Source organism: Spermophilus citellus (genome assembly GCF_964194105.1).
Source record: "Spermophilus citellus genome assembly, chromosome: 9".
Classification (NCBI taxonomy): domain Eukaryota; kingdom Metazoa; phylum Chordata; class Mammalia; order Rodentia; family Sciuridae; genus Spermophilus; species Spermophilus citellus.
In genome coordinates, this window is record NC_138191.1 from 117,339,620 (window position 1) to 117,357,455 (window position 17,836).

Consider the following 17,836-nt stretch of genomic DNA (forward strand, 5'->3'; position numbering starts at 1 on the left):
CCCCAAACACAACAAGGCCTCCGGGGCTCGGGTCACCCAGAGGTGCTCTTTACTCCCACTGTGCCTACAGGGAGTGGTCTCCATTCTACTGGGAGGAATCTGAGTCTCACCTGGGGAAGCCGGGCTACCATGGGGCTGCCCACCATCTCCTCTCCAACCCTAGTGACAGGGCCCAAGTCAACACCCCACACTCCCATTCCATGGTGGTCTCGGGGGCGGGGGTGGGGGGAATTGAAGCCCAGGGAGGGTCAGGCCTAGTCTGAGGGCAACAGCCCGTCCGCATTCTGAGGACACGAAGGTCGGGGTCTTGGGTAATCTCTGGCCCCTTCCTAGGCTGGCTGGGGCGTGGGGTGAAGATGGGAGTCCTGGAATGAATGGAGCCCACAGGAGGCTGCTGGGTTGGGGACACACACGCCATCCACGCCTCGCCTCGGACCCTAGAAGGAACGGCATGGCCCGCGGGGTCCTCGGGTTCAGCCCTCCGGCGGCGGGGGAGGGCGCGCGGAACGGAACTGGGTCCCGCAGCCCCGGGCTCGAGCCTGCCGCGACCGGCGGGGCGGGGCGGGCGGGGGTCGCAACTCGGCGCGCACCCCCGCGCACCCCCGCGCGCTCCCCCGCGCACTCCCGCGTACTCGCGCGCACCCCCGCGCGCACCCGCGCACAGCCCGCCCCGCCCGCCGCGCTGGGGGCGGCCCGGTGGCGGCGGCGGCGCACGCTTCCTGCGGGCGCGGCCGCTGTGGGCGCGGAGCCGCGAGCGAGGCGGAGCCGGAGCCGGAGCCGGAGCCGGCCCCGAGCCGGAGCCCGACGAGCCGCGCCGCCGCCGCCAGCGCCGGAACAAAGGCGCCGCCGCCATGAAGCCGGGGCCGCCGCACCGCGCCGGGGCCGCCCGCGGGGCCGCAGCCGGGAACGGGGCCGCGGCCGCGCCCGGGGCCCGCGGGCTGCTCCTGCCGCCGCTGCTGCTGCTGCTGCTGGCCGGGCGCGCCGCGGGGGTGAGTGACGCGCCCGCCCCGCGGGGACACCCGCCGGCGACCCGCCGGGACCCCCGCCCGGGCCGCAGCCCCTCCCCCACCGCCCGGGAGCCACCGCCGCCGCTCGGGGCTTCGTCCCCTTCCCGGAGGACCCCTCCCTCGAGGGAGGCCCCGGCGGGAGCGCGGGTCACGGCAGGTCCCCGCAGGTCCCCGCCACCCGGGCAGCCGGGTGGACCGCCTCCCGCGGGCGGAGCGGGGTCCCCCGCCGCGGCCCGAGAGGCACCGCGAGGGCCTGGTGGCCGGCGGGGGTCGCGGGGCTGGGTGTGTCTTGGGGCGAGAGTGAGCGCGGCGCTTGCCTCGTGGGAGTGCCCAGACCGCGGCCACTTTTGGGAGCCGGGCGGATTCCTCTGCTGGGGGGATTCCTCTGCTGGGGGAGGGTGTGCGTTGGATCTCTCTCAGGTCGCCTCCCCCCAGCCACCAGTAGGGCAGTGGGGACTCCCGAGGGGGCGGGGGAGGGTGACTTGGTGAAGGTGACCCAGTGTGTGTGCAGCGTGGCCACCCCAGTGAGGAGCCCTGGGACCTGTGGGGTGTGCCCACTCTCTGTGCCGATGCCACCATGCCCCCTGTGGGTGGTTGAGTGAGGGTGACCCATTGTGCACTGTTACCGGCTGGGCCACTAGGACCCTGGCCATGTGTGCCCGCAGGAGCTCAGGGATCCAGTGTGGAGAGACCTCTGGTGGGCGTGTGCTTGGCCCATCAGAGTGTGTGTGCGTGAGTGACTGGGTGACCTCAGCATGAGCAAGGACCCTTGAGGGAGGCACATGTGTGCAGGTAGAGATGTGTGGGAGGTGACCCCTGAATGTCCCTTGGAGTGACTGCAGCAGCTGGGGGTTGAACTTGGTCCCAGCTCCATCAGGAAGCAGGAGGAAGGGGTTGGAGGAAGAACCACCTCTCCCCTTTGAGGGACCCAGGTCCCAAGTGAGTTCTTCTGTGGCACTTGCCCAGATCCAGGGTGGGGTACCGGGAGCTGGTTAGGTCCCACCTCTTGGGCAGCTCTAGGAAAAGTGATGCCCTGGCCCCATCCCCTGGGCTAAGAAGGAGGGGTCCGTCCTCCCAGGCTGCCTGGCCTGGAGCCGCCCTCCTCTTCCAGCCCCAGCCGCCAGTCTGTCTAGAGAGGGTCCCTGCAGGGGCTTCAGGATTGGTTCCTCATCAGCCTTCCCCATCTGGGGTGGGGAGGGCACCCATGAGGTGACTGGCCTCCTGCCTCATCTCCAGTTCCCCTGGGGGCTGAGGGGAAGAGGTCCCTAGGAAGGATAGCCACCTGGCCTGTCCTAGCCACTGGGGACCCTTTCTCAGCTGCATTTCTAGATCCTTAAAAATTTGGGAATCGCTGTTCAGGGTCAAAATCCCAATACTACCACCTGTTCTTGGGCAGGTTGTCCCACTGGTCAGCCTTGGGCTTCCTCTCTGTGAAATGGGGTTGAAGACACCCTCCTCAGGGGTGAGAATAGCTGGCATGCACGCAGACCCAGGAGGAGCAAGTGACGATAAGGAGCACAGGACAAAGTTCTGGAGACAGGAGGCCAGGTGGGACGCGGGGCTGGGCAAGTCGTTCCCTGGCTGGCACCTGCTCCTCAGCCATGAAACGAGGCTTGTGCTTGGCACTCGGTGGAGTAGAGAGAGGAATTAAACGAGAGCGGTTCAGGATCTGGTGCATAGTAGGACCTTGACAAGGCAGGGTGCCCCTGAGGTAGGGCTGTCCTGGCTCTGAGCCTGTGCCGGGTGGCAGATCGAGCAGCCCTCTGCCCGCCCCCAGGCTCTGGTCTCAGGCTCCATGCTTGGCTTGGCATCGGGCAGACCAGGGGTGCAGCAGAGGTGGGAGGGGAACATGGTGTCACTCTGGGCCTTGCATCTCCCCAGGGGTCCAGCTGTTGAAGAAGGCTGTCACCCTTCTTGTGCCTCATCTGGCCTGGGAAGCAAAGGGTCAGTGGGTGGTGCCTGGTGGGCAGGGATGCCACCCCTCAGAAGAGGGTGATGCCTGTATCAGGCGAGGCTGTTAGACCAGAAGAGCCCCAGCCAGGTGGCTCTAGGTGTGGCCTTGGGGTGGGGTCTTCTCAGGACATCAGCGGGTGGGCAACAGCTGGGTCTAGCAGGGGAGGAAAGGGTGGCCCCTGGGTCCACCTGTGTATATGAGGGGGTGATCTCCCCTTGGGGAGTCCTCACTCCTGGACTGCCAGGTGACCTTCTGAGGAGCATCTCCTTCCAGAGCCACCTCAGCTGCTCCACCCAGTCACTCCCTGCAATGGCTTGGAGAGTGGAGATCTTGGAAATGCAGCTTTAAGAACTCGGTCTTCTAAAGGTCCAGGCCCGGAAGGGATCCCAGGTGTCCCTTAGGCTTTGAATGCTCTCAGGGATGGGAGCTCAGTGATTTGTGGCTGTGTGACTTTGTGAAAGTGACTTAACTTCTCAGTGCCTCGTCTTCCACTTCTACCAAGTGGGAGAATAGGAGTGCGAAGGGCAATCTTCCTGCCCCATGCCTGGCTCAGGTTCCATGCTCTTTATAGAGTTGTCATTCTGTGGTTGGGTGGTGGCAGGGGTGGGGAGGGGAAGGTGGGTGACTGTGTGACCCACTCATCAGGGCAGGGTCCCTGCTCCCGCCCACTCCTGCTCTTGGAAGCCTTGGTGGCCCCCGGCTGCTGCTCCATGCTGCTGTGGTTGTGAGCCTCGGGTTGCTGGGGCCAGATTGTCCTTACTAGAAAAGGTGAAGGTTGGGGGCTCTGAGCTGTTCCAGGCCAGGTCCTTGGGGGACATCCTTCCCTCCCAGGTGTTGGGGGATGAGCCCAGGGACAGTGAAGGGATCTGCAGCCTGACTCCCCAGGCAGCAGGGCTCCAGGGGTGGACACCAGCTGTGTGACTTGGGAGTGGGGATAGGAGGTGTCAGCCTCAGGGAGGCTGCGATGAGGGAAGGAGCCCCTTGAGGAGACTGAGTGTGGTGCGTCTCAGGGGCCTGAGGCCGGCCTTCCCAGGAGGGAGCCTCGAGAGCCAGGAGGACTTGCTGGAGGAGGTGACTTTTGAACTCTCTCCAAAAGTGGTTGTCACATGCCATGGAGCAAGCGGTCCCCTTCCCTGACTCTCCATTTTCTTATCATTTGGGGACAGATACTTGACTCGCAGGACCGTTGTGGGCGAGGGGTGACGGATCTGAACCTGGAGCTCTGCCCTCTGGGGAGAGCAGGCCTCCAGCTGATTGGAGGGTCTCCTGTGGCCCCTGCCTTGGGGGTGGTGGGGGCCCTGCCGTCCAGGAGAGCCGCAATGGCTTCCCCACTCATGGACTGGGCCTGGGTCCCTGGGCTGCCCCCAGTGGTACCCGTGGGGCGGCTCTGGGCTTGGGCTCTGGAAGAAGCTGGGGCAGCCAGGGAATGTGAGGGCGTCTGCCTCTTGGGGGGAAGGGGGGGACGGGCCACATTCAAGGGGCATCAGTGACATTCTGAAGGCTGGAGCCCGCTGGCCGCGGGAGGCCACAGCATCTCTACCTTGCAAGCCTGTGTGCCGAGGGCACGTGGAGGCAGGGCCTCACCTGAGGCTGGACAATAGAAACAGCAGCTCGCCACCCGGGCGCCTGGCCCACCGAGTGGGCACCACGCATGTTTTGGCCAGTTAGTCCTTTTGAGCTTCTTCTGAGTCAGAGTTATCAGAGCCTCTGTTTTACAGGTGAGGAAATGGGGCACAGAGAAATGAAGGGATTCACTCAGAGTCACACAGCCACAAAGCCGCACAGCTGTACTGGGCCAGGGCCTGGCAGGCTCCTAGGTCTGGGCTGCTGTCCTAATCCCGTGCCCTCTTGCCGTGCCATTTGGGCTTTTGCTTCACCTCTCTGGGGCCTCCCTACCCCCAGCCCCTGGGGTGGGAGGGACTGGACCCTGACTGTACCTGTCACTGTTCACCAAGTACCTGTTCCTCACAGGTGTGTGCCGTGTCCCTTCCGACTCAGTTCTCCCACCGCTTCGGAAGTCTGTGGTGCCGTCTTGAGTTGTGAATGGGGGAAGGTTTGTGGCTGTGTGACTTTGTGAAAGTTACTTAACTTCTCAGTGCCTGCAAAGTGGGAGAATAGGAGTGTGAAGGGCAAGCTTCCCGCCCCATGCCTGGCCCCGGGCGCTTTCTCCTCATAGGGGTCTGCCATCTGTAAAAGTGGCCCCTCTGAGAGCCCCCGGGATGGGTGAGGGAAGTCGTATGACTGTGTGTGGTGAGGGGCCTCAGGATGAGAGGGCTCTGAACACCCACCACCGCCCTGGATGTGTGCTGCCTGCCCCCCATGTGGTGACCAGACCTTGAGAGTTGTGCAGCGCCGAAACCTGTGTCCCCGCCTCTGAGCTGGCCCTCTGCCCTCACTCTCCAGCCTCACAGTGAGTGAAACTCAGAGGGCAGTGGCTTGGCGGGGTCTCCCGCAGACAAGAGTGTGTCACGGTGCTTTCCTCACAGACCACGAGCTTCCTGGGGTACCCTCTCATGGACCTCCCAGGGGCCACTGAGTGGCTGGCCCAGAATTAATCAATTAATTTATTTATTGTACTGGGGATGGAGCCCAGGGACACTACCACTGGGCCCTTTTTATTATTAGTCTTTACTCCTAAGTTGCCGAGGCTGGCCTTGAACTTGGGATCTTCCTGCCTAGCCTCCCCAGTTGCTAAATTGAGGTGTGATCCATGACACCAACTTGGCCCATAACCGAATGGTTCAAGTGGGTGGATGAATGCACAAGGGAGTTAACCGACGAATGGAGGAAAGAAGGAGCCTGGATTGTGACTCCCTCTGGGTGTGGGTGGGGTGGGGGAATAGTGCGGCTGACAGTCTTGCTGCGTCCAGGGCATGTGTCCATGGGTTGGAAGGCGCCAGGGGGCTGCCTGGGGCAGGCCTGCGGTCTGAGCACCCAGGCGGGGCCAGCTGTGTCTGGCCAGGACAGAGGGACTGTGGCTCTGGGCTCCAACCAGCTTCTTGGAGCCTGTGATTTTGTGTCTCCCGGGGGGGCAGGGTGGCCAGAGCTGGGAGCTGCCCACGGCCCAGCCCCTGGCTCCTGCCATCCCTCCCAACACTGTGCTAGCGGGAGCAGGCTGGGCTGGTCCTGGACCACCTGGCTTGTCTCCCTAGCCCCTTCGGACCTCTGTCCCCTGGAACATTCCACCACACGCTGGGAAACCCCTCCCCACCGCCCTGTCCCCAGGTGCCCTGACTCCCAGCCTCCCAGGACTCCAGGAGGCCGGGAGACTTCACTTCCGCCCTGGCCCTCCTGAGCAGACCCTGGTTAGAGGGGTGGCCGCTTCCCTCCCCCACTGACCAGGCCCAGTCTTAGCGCCAAACAGGAAGTGGTGATTACAGGGGAGTCTGAGCCGCTGTGGCTGAGGGCCGGCAGTGGGAGGGGGTGCAGTGAATGATCTGGCTCCTTTCCTACCTGGCTGCGGGGGGGCCCGGGCAGGGACGCCTGTGCTGGCCTTTTACACAAGATGGAGTGGGTTCAACCGCCCTGTTGTCCACCTGCCTGAGGCTTGCCTGTGCCCACCCCTCAGCTCCTCTCAGGCCTTGGTGCTATGTCTGTTTGGGGGCCACCAGGCCTAAGGGTACAACTTGAAGTAGGAGGAGCAGGGGCTCTGGACGCAATTAGTCCAGGGTAGAAATCCTGGTTCTTTCAGCTTCTTGCTGTGTGACCTTGGCAAATTCACTTAACCCCTCTGAGCTTCAATCTTTTCTTTAAAATGGAGAGTTGTGGTTGTTTGGGAATTAATAATGTGAAGTGATACACAAAAGTAAGTGCGGGTGGTTGTTCATGCTGTTTTCCTTCACTCACCTGCGTGGGTTTGCGTTTCTCCTGCCCCTCTCTTGGTCTTACTGAGGACTTGTTCTCCAGGGACAGGAGCTTGTAGACAGGTCCCCTTAGAGAGTGTGGGGACCAAGTTTAATGATTGTGGGGGATCATTAAAGCAGAACCCTGGGCTGGGGACCACCCTAAAAGGGAGATCTCGGACCAAGACTCTCAACTGGAGCTGGCAGGATTCAGGGCAGATGGGAGGAAGCGTTTCCCAGCGCCTTCTGGTGCTGAGTCTCTGGACAATTTGGTTCTCCAGAGCCGTTGGGCAGCCTGCAGCCCAGACTGGAGGCACAGGAGTGGACCTTGGGCCCTTCAGTCCTGGCCCTCCAGGACATGGTGGCGCTGGGCCTTCCCACTTGCTCTCCAGCCAGGGGGCATCTTGGCCATGCTCCGCTTATCCCCCAGGCCCCGGCCTGATGAGTGACGGTCCCGGGGAGACCCTGGAGACATGGCCCCCTGCACAGCCTGCCGTCCCTCAGGTGATGGCCTGGGCCTTACCCAAGGTCCAGGAGGTCTCAGAGTCTTCTGCTGCCCTCACAGGCTGGTGGCACCCCTCACAGAGAGGACTCACACAGCCAGAGCGACGGGGCCTGATGCTGGGTCCCCGTCCCCTGCTCTGAAGCTGTGCCCCCCGGGTGGCAGATTTCTGTCCTATGTAGGTTAGGGCCAGGGCTTTCTGGGGTGGGACGGGACAGGGGACGGTGCTGACGAGGCCCTGCCTCTGCTTCTGGGATGTCTGTGAGCTTCGGGGTTGCTGGTGGGACTCTTCCCGGCTCCCCAGAGCTCCCCGCACCCCCACATGGCCAGGCAGACCCCGTTCCTCCAGCCCCACCCGCCCACAGCCCAGTCGCTAACCAGAGCCATCTCTAACCATCGTCACGGGATGCGGGAACGTAACTGCTGCACACTGGTTGCCAGTTCAGTCTCCAGCACCGGGGCTGCGGGGGGCTCATTAGACCTGTCCTCCCCCTGGCTTGGGGGCAGATGCTGGGAGGCCTGTGGGGACCGAGTAGGCACGGCTCTTGGGGAGCTGGGGACAGGGCTGTTGGCACTTGTGCTCTCAGGATACCTGGGGACCTGTCGCAGCTGCCTTCCCCGGGGCCTCGGGGTGTGGGTGCCTCTGTCGGTATCTTCTGTTCTCTCACTGTCCCAACCCGGGGCCGGGCTGCTGCAGGGCCTGGGGTGTCCACGTTGAGTCCTGCTTGGGTGCTGCCCTCCAGGTGCTGCAGGAGCAGGGAGACAAACACGTGTGACAGTGGCGGCCGTGATGTCCTGGCCCCACAGACAGACCGTGCTCCCCGTACCTGCAGTGCTCAGCATGCTCCTCACCACACTCCTGCAGGGCAGGTGGGGACCCCATTTTACAGATGGGGACCCCGAGGCCTCAGAGGTGGGGCAGTTAGCGGGACCCTGGTGCTCACAGGGTGAGCAGGTGCGGGTGGCCGGCTCTTGACCAGCCTCTGTTTCCCCCTGTGTCCAACGGGGTGCTGGTTCCCGACTGTCAGGCTGTGGCCGGGCAGCGCTGGGGAGGGGAGCTAGAGGACTAGCCGGACGCTGGTTGGGAGGAAGCTGCTGCTGGTGGCCACCTTCACTTTCATGATGGCGCTTTCCTCACCATCATCGCGTCAGTGGGGGGGTCCCCCCAGCTGGTCGGGGTAGCAGACAGCTGTCTCCCTCTATGGGTCTCCACTTCCCATCTGTGAAATGGGGAGATTGATGGAGTGGCCCAGGGGCCCCTCCAGTCTTCCCAGTGGAGGGACTATCAGAAAGACCCAGGGCCAGAGAGGCTGGGGCCTGACAGAGAGTGACCAGGAGGAAGCGCAGGCCTGCAGGGCTGGAGAGGGAGGCCACCCTCTTCACGTGGCCTGCCTGGGTTCCTCTTGGGCCACAGGTGGGGGAGGGGGACTCTTCCCTAACCCTGGGGGGCCTGATCCATCCAACCCGGGCCACCAGGGGCCTGGGCCTTGAGTCTGGTTTCTTGGGGGGCAGAGTTCAGCACCTGGGTCCTTGTCCCCACCCTGCTGGTGACCGGATGCCCCCTCTGGTTCTGGCCAGTGCTAAGTGCTCAGTGCTTGGAGGCTCCGCTTGGCTCCTGGCCTCAGGAAGCTCCCACTTAGGTGGGGGAGGGGATGGGGTGTGAGGGCTTGGCTCTGACTCGTGACTCAGGGGAAGCTCCATGGCCGAGGCGTCCGTGGGATCGGGTCTTGAAGGACGGTTGTCTGTCAATAGGCAGAGGGACTGGGTGTGCAGAGACGGGGACATCAGGGACGTAACTGTGGTTGAAAGCAGTGATCTCCAGGCGGAGGGGGGAGCCACGCGTGGGGAGGGGAAGGCACCCCCTCTGGGTGCAGGGACTGCTCCATGCATTTAACAGACACACACAGGGCACTCACTTCCTGGGGACCTGGCCTGTGCCCCAGGCTGTTCTGTGGCTGAACGGTTGATCCCCACAGGTCCTCAACCTGCCCCAGTGCTCACAAGCTGGGCTCTGAGTCCAAACCAACGCATTTCTTGTCCGGCAGGCAGGGTGTTGGTCTATAAAGGGGTTGAGTTACTTTGCCAAATGCCTCATATATAAAAACTCACCTCATTCTCACAGTGGCCTTATGAGGGAGATGCGAGCAATATCTTGATTTTACAGAAGAGGAGATTGAGACACAGAGAGGTGAAGTAACTTGTCCAAGGTCATAGAGCTAGTAAGTGGCAGAGTTGGAATTTGAACCCTAGTAGTTTGGCCCCTGAGTCCTGTTTCATGCATGAGTGCTGCCCCAGCTCATGTTCCACAAGGAGAGCTGCCCGCCCAGCCCCACCCTGGCTAGCCCAGAGCGCCCACCCTCCTGGGCCGTGGAAGTCCAGAAGGTCATCCACACCCTGGGTCCCTCAGCCTCAGCTGTGTCCCCTCAGGCCACACTCCACTTTCCTGGCTCCCAGGCTTAGGGATCACATGGGCAGGGGGTTGGGGCCCAGAGAGGAGGAGTTGAGGGCCAAGCGGCCCTTGCTAAGTACCTGGATTTGTGTGGCTGCTGTGGGTAGGGGGTTGCCCAAAGCCCAGAGGCTCTTCACGTCCATGTGGGTCAGTTCTCTGTCCCATTTTCTGTCCATGTTGGGCATGGGCTGAGGCTAACCCAGGCTGAGGAAAGACCAGAGGACCAGAAATGATTTTAGGAAGGAAGCCTGGAAATGCTTTTGTCCAAGTTCATTGTCCCGAAGTGGAACTGCAGTGGGGGCATAGTGAATGTCTTCTGAGATCCTGTTGTTCAGCCTCTTATTTTACACTTGGAGAAGCTGAAGTGCAGAGAAGTACTTGAGAGGTACAGGGAGGTACTTGTTGCCCAAGGCAACACAGCAAATTGGTGACGGAGCTAGGACTAAGGACTGCATCCCAGTGCTGAGTAGGGCTCCGTCCCCTGTACCGTGCTTCTTCTTTTTACCTATCTCTGTTCTGCCCAGAATGCAGACCCAGGTCCACCCCCTCTTCCAGGAAGCCTTCCTTGACCACCCAGCTGCACACATGCCCAGGGCTCTGTGCTAAGTCACCTCCCTTCAGTGCACTTTTCCAGCCTCTTCCCTTTGCCCTGTTCACCTACGTTGCACCAAGCACCCTCCTGTGCTCTTCCACCTGTGGACTCTTCTCCAGTGAACTCTTGTTCTTCCTCCAGTGCCCAGTATAGACGCCCTCTCTTCCCAGCTCCCGAGCCCAGGGGGCCCCTCCTTCTGTCCTACATCCCTCTTCTAGTTCCCAAGCGCTGCTCCTCTTCCACAGGTGAGGAATCTTGGCCCAGCCCCAGCTCTGTTCCCGGCTTCCTGGTTCCTGGCTCCTGGCTCCCCCAGGGCTACACTGTTACCTCCCTGGAGCCCTCGCTGGGATACACTGTTGCTGCCTGCTCCCCCATTACATCATCGCTCTCCCCCTCCCCAGCTGCCCTCTGTTTCATTTCCCCAATCCTGACATTGCTACATTGTTTCTTTTCTTTGCATTCACACATCCTCAATCTGTTTTATTTCTAGTTCTCCCTATTGTCACACCTTGTCCCTTCTCCCCAACCCCCTGCCCATGTGATCCCTAAGCCTGGGAGCCAGGAAAGTGGAGTGTGGCCTGAGGGGACACAGCTGAGGCTGAGGGACCCAGGGTGTGGATGACCTTCTGGACTTCCACGGCCCAGCTCTGGGCTAGCCAGGGTGGGGCTGGGCGGGCAGCTCTCCTTCCTCCCTCCTCCCTCCTGCCTCCTGCCCACCTCTTCCCTCCTCTGTCTTTCCTGCAGCTCCTCTCCCTCCTCCTGCTCTCACCCTCCTCCTCCTCCTCCTTTCTCCCTCCTCCTGCTCTGATTCCCTTAGGCCTCTCCGCCCCTCCTTCCCTGGCTGGTTAGAGCCTCTTCCTCTCTGGCTGTGACTGGGGGGGGGCTGGACTGAGGATTGTCCTGGGTGCAGGGGTCTAAGGGGCCAAGGGGGTAGCTGGGGCCAGGCTGGGAGGGACTCTTCCCTACTTCTCACCCTTCTGGCCCAGAACTCCCAACTCCCTTCCTCTGGAGTTTTGAGGACAAAAAGCCCCAAGAGTCAGTCCCTGGCCTCACCCTGAGGCAGGTAACTGAGCTTGACCACAGCATTGGGACAGAGCAGCCCCTGCATCCCCTGCTTGTGCTCCGGGAGCTGAGCCTGGCTTGGCCTGATCCTGTTCTTCTATGAGGTGGGAGCGGGGAGGCTTTGGGGGCCATCTCAGGTGCAGACATGGCCCAGAGCGACCCGTGAGGCTGTGGTCCCAGCGGGGTGGTCCTTTCCCACGGTGGTGGTGGTCAGGACTTAGATGTGGGCCAGGGGCTGCTTTGTGCCTGCAGATGTGTTGCTGGGTCTGTGCTGATGGGTGGGGGTCCAGGTGTCTGTGGCCCCTCCCGACTGCCGTCCTCCTGCTTCCCACTAAGGGCTCACCCCAACTCTGTGACTGCAGATGGTTGTGGCTTCTGGGAGGGTGGCAGAGGAAGCTGGGAGATACCCTTCCTGCCTTGAAAGGGTCAGATATCCTTGGAAATGTGTGCAGGCACAGGCACACGGACAGGGACATACACTCCTGCAGGTGCTCAGGGGCCACTGCAGAGATGCAGCCCCGTGTGCCGCATGAGCAGGCTAGACCCACACAGCTGCGCCCGCCCACCCTGGACCACCCCAGGCAGACGCGCATAGTGCATCAAGACAGGAAGCCCTGAATGTGCTTACACACGTGGTGCGTGAGCGTGCAAGCCTACACGTTGCTAGGGCTCTGAGATATTGGGAGTGCTCATCCTTAATCCTAGTTCTTAATCCCAGGCCGGAGGGGCAGAGCCCAGGCCAGAGGGGCAGCTGGTCATCTGGCCTCCTTAGGTGATTAAGGCAAGGCGGGGGTGGGGACAGAGGCTCAGAGCTTTGTCTCCTGCCTAACCTCCAGGGATACTCCTTTTCCCCAATTCCCCAAACTCAGCCTTGGGTTCCTGTAAAGATCCAGTTACATGTAATTTACTAAACCCTGGGTGCAGCTGTGCCGGGAGAGAGGAGGAGAGAAGGCTGTGCTGTGTGTCCCTGGGGACAGGGACAGCTGGGGTTGGAGAGGCCAGGTCCCTTCCCTTGACTGCCCACCCATGAGGACTCAGTTGGAATTCTCAGCAGGGGGCCTCCGGGGTACTCTGATCTCGGGGAGGCCTGTTTCCTGCTGGAACATTCCTGATGAAGTGGGAGATGTCGAATTCAGGTCCCTGAGCAGAGAGGTGTTCACCAGGGACAAGGCTGGAATGGGGATGCTTCTGAGTGGAGGTGAAGCCTGAGCTGAGCACTGAAGGGGTCAGCTCCTGGGACCCTTGAAATGCATGAGCTGGCTGACCCATTATGGGGGTGCAGCTGACATCTTCTAGGCGGGGACCAGGGCTGCTGATGGCTGTGCTGTTGGCAAACGCCTGAGGTTGTGAGGCGTGGTGAGGATGCTCCTGGTGGGAGGGCTCCGAGGCCACTATCCCCTGCATGCTGGGGCCGGGGCACATCCCACACCCAGGGCACTGTGGGCTGCACCAGGCTGTGTGGGCCGCGCCCCCTCCTTCCCGTGTTGGGAGGGACGAGTGTCTCAGGGAAGGCTGCCTGCCTCCTGGGTGGCCTTGGGCAGGTAACTGTTCCTGTCCTCTGAGCCTGCGCTGTCCTCTGTAAATGGGCCACTTCCCATTGTGCTGTAGGGAATGGCAGGGACTCAGGGTTCCGTGGCTGAGGAGCAGGCAGAGGTCATGAGAGGCCTCTGTGGCCAACGAGGTAGAAGTCACTCGTCCTGTTCTTGCCTGGAACTTGGAGAAACACTGTCCCAGCAACCCCCCTGGCTGATGTCCAACTTTTGGCCCGTCTTTTCTAGCTGGGGTCCTTCTCTCATGAGTTTTGTCTTCTACAAGGCTCTGGCTCCCTGAGACCCTCTGGGACTCATTCATTCATCTCCTGGGGCCTGGGCCTGGGGGGGGGGGCAGCTCCCTGTGGGGAAGGGGGTCAAGCTGGTGTTATGGAGGGGCAGGGGCAGAAGCCGGGTCTTCTGGCCTTGCAGGGGGAGGACCTGGGAGGACTTTCCCATGGGCCAGGACACTCAGGGTCTCCGAAGCCCTGGCGGGCGTGTGACTCAGCTCATGGGTTGGCCTGTGCTTGGGCTGAGGAGGAGCCGCAGGACACCTCAGGGGGGAGCTCTGGGCCTCAGGAGGCCTCAGGGGAGGGCAGGAGGGGCGCCGGGGTTCTGTCGGGTCTCCTCCACCCCATCCCTGGGTCAGAGGGGCAGGGGGTCCTGTGGAGTTGTTGGCCTCCCCTCTTCCGGATCCTTCGAGGCCTCTACCCTGCACCTGTGAGGTTCAGTGCGGTGGCCTCCCCCATGGGAACAGTGAGACATGAGAAGATGAGACAGGGCCAGGGAGAGAGGGGGTCCCTGTGGCGGGGGGCTGGACCCGAGGAAGCGGGAGCTTTAGGCTTTCTACCGAGTCCCGCCCACAGGGCGGGGGGGGGGGGGGGGGGGAGTGCCGCTGACACCTGCCCAGCCCGAGCCTCAGGACAGACGCCTCTGTGCAGAGAAGAGAGAGTGGAAACCAGCCTGGGGCTTGGCGGCTGCCAGCTGGCTGGGTGGAGGTGGTGCCCGGGAGCCAAGTGGAGGGGGGGCTGGAGCCCTGGCAGGGGACTGTCCTCAGGGCTACCCCAGACAGCCAGGGACAGGATAGAGGAACCTGGGTTCAGCTTCACCGCTCTCTTGTTAGGGTCGCATCCTCATGTGCTGCTGAGGGCGGCCGGGCCAGCCACGGGTATCCCAGACCATGGAGGGCGCAGGCGGGGAGCTGAGGTCTGGGGTCAAGGGGACGGCCCACCAGCATCCGGACTGGCCTCCCTCCTCTAAGTCCCTCTCAAGACTCTGGGCCAAGCCTGTCCCCTCCCAATGGCCACCCCTGACAACATGGCCTTTAAAAAGCTCAGAGGAGACCATCGCTGACCTGGGCCTCTTCCACCTGCGAGCCATGGAGTGGCATTTGCTCGTCCAAATGTGGGTGTCATGGAGCCTTCTCCTAGGACTTGGTCGGGGGAGACTCCAGTAGAGAACAAGGACAGGTCAAGGGTGTCATCCGGATGAGGAACGCTGGGCTTCTCTGCAGGATCTGCCTCTGAGTCTGGGCTCTGCTGTGTGACCCTGGGCAAGTTTCTCCCTCTCTCTGAGCCCCAGTCTCACATGTCTTCCTTTCTAAACCACAGCTTAACTGGGGTTCGACTCATGTGCCATAATGTGTGGACGGTGGTCCCCTGGCCACGCTTTCACTTCCCATAGTTGTCGTTACAGTCAATTGTGGTTTCAAAGAGTCAATGGAAATTCCCAGAAATAAACAATTCATGAATTTTAAATAAAGGCTCACCGTTCTTCGTAGTGTGATCAAACCTCGAGCCATCCTGTTCTGTCCTCCTGGGATGGGACCCACCCGGCTGCCTCCACTGTCTGCCCCGTCGTTGGGTAGTGTTGACTGTTTTTGGTAGCCCAGGGTTTGTCTTCAGGTGACCCTTATCGTACTGAATAGTGGCTCCAAAGTGCAGGAGTAATGACACAGAGGGGGCCCGGGCATTAACACGGAGGGACAGAGGAACTCTGGTACCACGTGGCAGCACAGCAGACCCCAGGAAGAGCGCGTAGGGTGTGCAGGGTGCCGCTCTCTGAGGCTTCCACATCCACGGGGCGGGGGGGGGGGGTTGGGATTTATTCCCCGTGGCTGGGGGCTGTGGTGCTGTGATTGAAAGCTTTTTAGTGTGTTGACAGAGTCGTGCAACCATCCCCAACTTCAGGATGTTCTTATCACCCTGTAAGGAAACCTATGTGCATAGCAGTGGCCTCCTGTTCCCTAAGTGTCCTAGAGAGTCACTCATCCACCTCTGTCTCTGTGATCAGCCTATCCTGGAAAGTTCATCTGAGTAGCACCATACAACATGTGCCTTTTGTGACTCAGTTCTCTCCCTTAGCAGAGTGCTTTCCAGGTTGACTCAAACCCAGCTCGCATCCGCAATTCATTGTTATTAATGTCACTGTTTTGCTGACCGATACCCACTGTGGGGACGTACCGTGTTTGATTCATCCATTCGTCAGTGGATAGGCATTCGGTTACTTTAGACTTTGTGGCTATTATGGATAATGTTGCTTTTTTTTTTTTTCTTTTTGGAACGTGGACATGTGTTTTCATTTTCCTGGAGTATATACCATAGGAGTAGGATTTCTGAGTCATGTGGGAACTCTCTGTTGAACGTTCTGAAGGAGCGCCAGCCTGTTCTGTAACATGGCTGTCCCACTTCGCATTCCCACCGGTGGGAGCGAGGGTTCTGGTTTCTCCAGAGCCCCGCCAGCTCGTTGGTATCTGGAGTTTGGATCGCACTCATCCTTGGAGCCGATCATCCGTGGGTATTTATGGAACCTTGACTTTCAACCAGGCGGATTGCTCACTGCAACACTGGGAAGGGAGTCTCTCCCTCCAGGAGTCCTTGGGAGAACAGCCTCGATGCAGCACCCCATCGGGCCTGGCGCATAGTAGGTGCTCAGCAACAGGCGGAAAAGATTGTCAAGGGGCGAAGCTGGGGTGGCAGGAATCATGCCCTGCCCCCGCAGAGGGCAGGAGGAAGGAGAGCGTGTGCTGACCACCTGCTGTGTGAGAACTGGAGCTCTATCCTCAGGACCCCTGGTCTGCTCCAGGGTCCTGGGTATGCACCAAGGCACTGAGCGCAGGCCGGGCAGCTTGCCTGTGGTCATCAGCCAAGAAGCAGCAGGGCCTTGTCCGTAGCACCTCACTTAGCCCCCCTAGCATTTGAGGTCAGCGCTGTTATGCTCACTTAGCAGGTAAAGAAACGGAGGCTCCGAGGTAGACTTCCTTGCCCAGAGCTCATGGCTGCTGAAGGCCAGCGCTGGGATTCAGACTCAAGTAGTCTAGCTTTAGTGTCCCTGCTCATTTTGAGGCTCACCTGCCTCCCGGGACTTAGGAGATGCGGTGAAGGCTTGGCCACCAGCCTGTGCCCTCCCTTCCTGAGCCCACCCATGGCCCAGTCAGACCCTCCTCTTGGGCTGGAAGTGGCCCTGGGCAGGCCTCAGGGGCTCGGCCAGCCCCTCCCTGGTCTGGTTCCTTCCTGCGGGCCTGGCTCTCCACTGGGTGATGGTGGTGGTGACACCGAGGCCTCTGAACTCACCCTGTCAGTCTGGCCTGCTCTGTGCCTTGAAGCAGAATAGCCCAGAAACCCGCGGGACAGCTCTGGGCGGGGGGCGGAGGACTCCACTGTGAGTTCACCAGGTTATAAATAACTGCACTCAGGAGGGGGGTCAGCCGGCAGGACCCAGACACACCCACGCCCGGGCGGGACACCTTGGTCATCAGTGTGTCTGGTGTGTCCTCAGGGTGTTCTCTTGGCTTGTGCCCGGGGGCTTCCAGGACAGCCAGGGGACCAGGCCTGCCTCTGGCCGGCTCCAGCAGGGTCTGGGCCATTTCCCAGAGGAGGCCAGGGTCAGCCCAGCAGGTCCCCAGGTTGGCAAGGTCCCTGGAGCCCCCTCACCTGGCTTCAGGTGGTCCTCGAGGTCTGACGAAGACCCTTTGGCCCTTAGTCCTGTCCTGGGGGTTTGGCGACCATAGGTGGCAGTGGGGTCCCTGTCCACTCTCCCGGCCCCTCCCCTCCTGCCTTGTGCCCACTTCCTGGTGCCATCCTGGTCTCCGTCCAGGTTCACTGGGCTCCAGCAGGTCCCTGGCCTGAGTCTGTGGAGCACAGAGGCCATCTCACCCTCTCCTGGGAGGATGGACGAGGGACAGTGTGAGGCTGGCAGGTGATGGGACAGTGGCAGGGGAGCTCCGGGCGGGTGGAGAGGGGTGTGGCATTCCCGGGGCTGGCTGCCATCCTCCGTCCAGGCGCAGGAGGCTGGGGCAGAAGGACAGCAGCACCCTGCACTGGGCTGCTGGGAGAAGGCGGGGAGTGGGCGTCGGAGGGAGCCCCGCCGCCCGCCTGCCCTCGGGCTGGTGTCCTCTGCCGCCCGCGTCCCTCTTGGTCTCCTCTGGAGCCGCCTGGTGGGGTTTCCGCAGAGGGAGGGGCCGAGGGTGGTCAGAGCAGAGAATGTGCCCAGGGAGGGCCACCTCCAGGATCGACAGTGCCTGGAACCTACAGAAGGGTCCTGAGAACAGATGAAAGGCGCCCGTGGCCCCAGCCCCAGCCAGCGAGAGCCGCGGGCCCTTCCTGTAACCCCACGTTTAGGGATCTCTCTGGTGGGGAGTGCGTCGCAGCAGGGTCAGCTCCACCTGGGTTCTGTGACCTACTTTTTGATCTTAATGATGATGACAGTATTAACAGCCAGCGTTCACTGAGCGGCCAGGTGTGCCAGCGGCCGGCCTCCTTCAGGGGTGCTCTAGCTCTCAGGTGGGCCAGGTGGGCGCAGGAAGAGCAGGCCGGGGGATTAGCTGAGCAGCAGGGCCACCGGGAGAAAGACAGTCGGGGGATCTGCCAGCTGCCTGTGCCACAGCGCTCCTGAGAGCCA

General features: G+C 61.6%; 1 protein-coding gene across 1 annotated transcript in view; it reads left to right on the forward strand.

Annotated features, from left to right (window-relative positions):
* The first annotated feature begins 754 nt into the window (after positions 1-754).
* Positions 755-17,836, forward strand: part of SDC3 (syndecan 3) — a 32,890-nt gene continuing 15,808 nt past the window's right edge. The window contains exon 1 of the mRNA XM_081305713.1: positions 755-989. Coding sequence (XP_081161839.1) covers positions 852-989 — 138 coding nt within the window. The 5' untranslated portion in view covers positions 755-851. The remainder of the gene's footprint in view (positions 990-17,836) is intronic.